The following is a 1,600-nucleotide window of genomic DNA, read 5'->3' as shown; positions in this document are numbered from 1 at the left end:
AAAAAAAAAAAAAAAAAAAAAAAGAATCCAGGACCACCAGAGCCTGGCTCTGTGTGGCCACTGGAGGGAGCAGGGCTGTCTCCCAGATGCCTGTGCCAAGTTATGCCTACTGAGAAGGTATCGCCAAGGCAACAGCTGGGTAGGACTCGGCAGCCAAGTTCAACTCCCTCCCTGTACAGCAGAGGAAACTGAGGCCTGGAGATGGGATCTGCCTCACTGTGAGTCACAGTGCTGAGTGCTGCTGGGCTAGCCTAGGTTGCTAAATTGACTCTGTCGAGGGCACAGCCAACTGCTAAATGACCCACGGGACACAGGCTGCTGGGGAGGGCAGCTCTGGGAGTGCAGGCCTAGGATCTTCCCTGACACTCACAGATACTGCTGGGAGCATGCAGGGCCCCAGGCTCTTCATCTAAAGAGCCTTTCTTTGCTGCAAATGAGTGGTCTTAGTGACTTCTGACATGCTTACCCAGGTGCAGTGGCGTATTCCCCAGCCCATCTCGCTGGTTAGGATCAGCACCGTGGTCTAGGAGCAGCTGCACTGGAGACAGGCAAACCCAAGAGGAGCTGTCAGAGGCTTCCATTGCCTGGACCCTGAACCCCTAACCTCGCTAGAGAGACTGGCTCAGAGTAGGGGACATGGAATGCAAGCATGGATGGCTATGTTACTTCATTCATTCACTTACTCACTCACTTACCAGAGTTCATGTGCAAGGCCTTGAGGGCCAGGAACTGAGGATTTGGGGAGGGCCTCTTGGCCTATGCAGGTGTAGGAATGAGACTTGAAGGGTTAAGTAAAGTTCTTCCAATAGCAGCTGCTCCTGGTGAAGGCTCTCCAGGGCATTTTCTGCTTCTCCCACAGCCAAGCACCATGGGGGGAATTAAGTCAGTAAACGATGCTGAGCTCCATGGATAACCTCTCCCTCCTGGCACTCTTGGGGTCACCTCAGGGGTGGCTGTATTACCATCAGGGTCTGCCAATACCCAGAGGGATGCATAGGCAGGTAGCTTGGCTCCCAGACATCATACAGGGAGGTCAGGCTGAGCCTCACACCGTATACACAAACTAATTCAAAAGGGACCATAGACCTAAGTGTGAAAGCTAAAACAGTCAGGCTTCTGGAAGAACATGAACATCTTGGGCAGGCAAAGATTTCTTAAATAGGTCACAAAAATACTAACCATAAGAAAGAAAAGGCCAGGCATGGGAGCTCAGGCTTGTAATCCCAGCACTTTGGAATGCTGAGGCAGGTGGATCATTTGAGCTCAGAAGTTCAAGACCAGCCTGGGATACATGGAGAAACCCTTTCTCTATACTAAAAATACAAAAATTAGCTGGGCATAGTGGTGACAGACCTGTAGTGCCAGCTACTTGGAAGGTTGAGGTGGGAGGGTGGCTTGAGCCCAGGAGGCGGAGGTTGCAGTCAGCCAAGATGTGCCATGCACTCCAGCCTAGGCAACAGAGCCAGACCCTGTCTCAAAAAAAAAAAAAGAAAAGAAATATTGATAAATTGGATTCATTAAAATTAAGAACATGGCCGGGCATGGTGGCTCATGCCTGTAATCCCAGAACTTCGGGAGGCCAAGGCAGCCAGGTCATCTG

At 51.1% G+C, this 1,600-nt stretch overlaps 1 protein-coding gene across 1 annotated transcript in view; it reads right to left on the bottom strand.

The window, feature by feature from the left end:
* ANKRD54 (ankyrin repeat domain 54) overlaps positions 1-1,600 on the bottom strand; it is a 22,035-nt gene that overhangs the window by 14,546 nt on the left and 5,889 nt on the right. Inside the window, exons 2-3 of the mRNA XM_011979132.1 lie at positions 696-756; positions 467-538 (exon numbers count right to left, since the gene is read on the bottom strand). Coding sequence (XP_011834522.1) covers positions 467-538; positions 696-756 — 133 coding nt within the window. The remainder of the gene's footprint in view (positions 1-466; positions 539-695; positions 757-1,600) is intronic.

This window comes from Mandrillus leucophaeus, unplaced genomic scaffold (assembly GCF_000951045.1).
Source record: "Mandrillus leucophaeus isolate KB7577 unplaced genomic scaffold, Mleu.le_1.0 Scaffold2, whole genome shotgun sequence".
In the NCBI taxonomy this organism is placed as follows: domain Eukaryota; kingdom Metazoa; phylum Chordata; class Mammalia; order Primates; family Cercopithecidae; genus Mandrillus; species Mandrillus leucophaeus.
The sequence above is the reverse complement of the archived record's forward strand: the minus strand, read 5'-3'. Positions and strand labels throughout refer to the sequence as shown.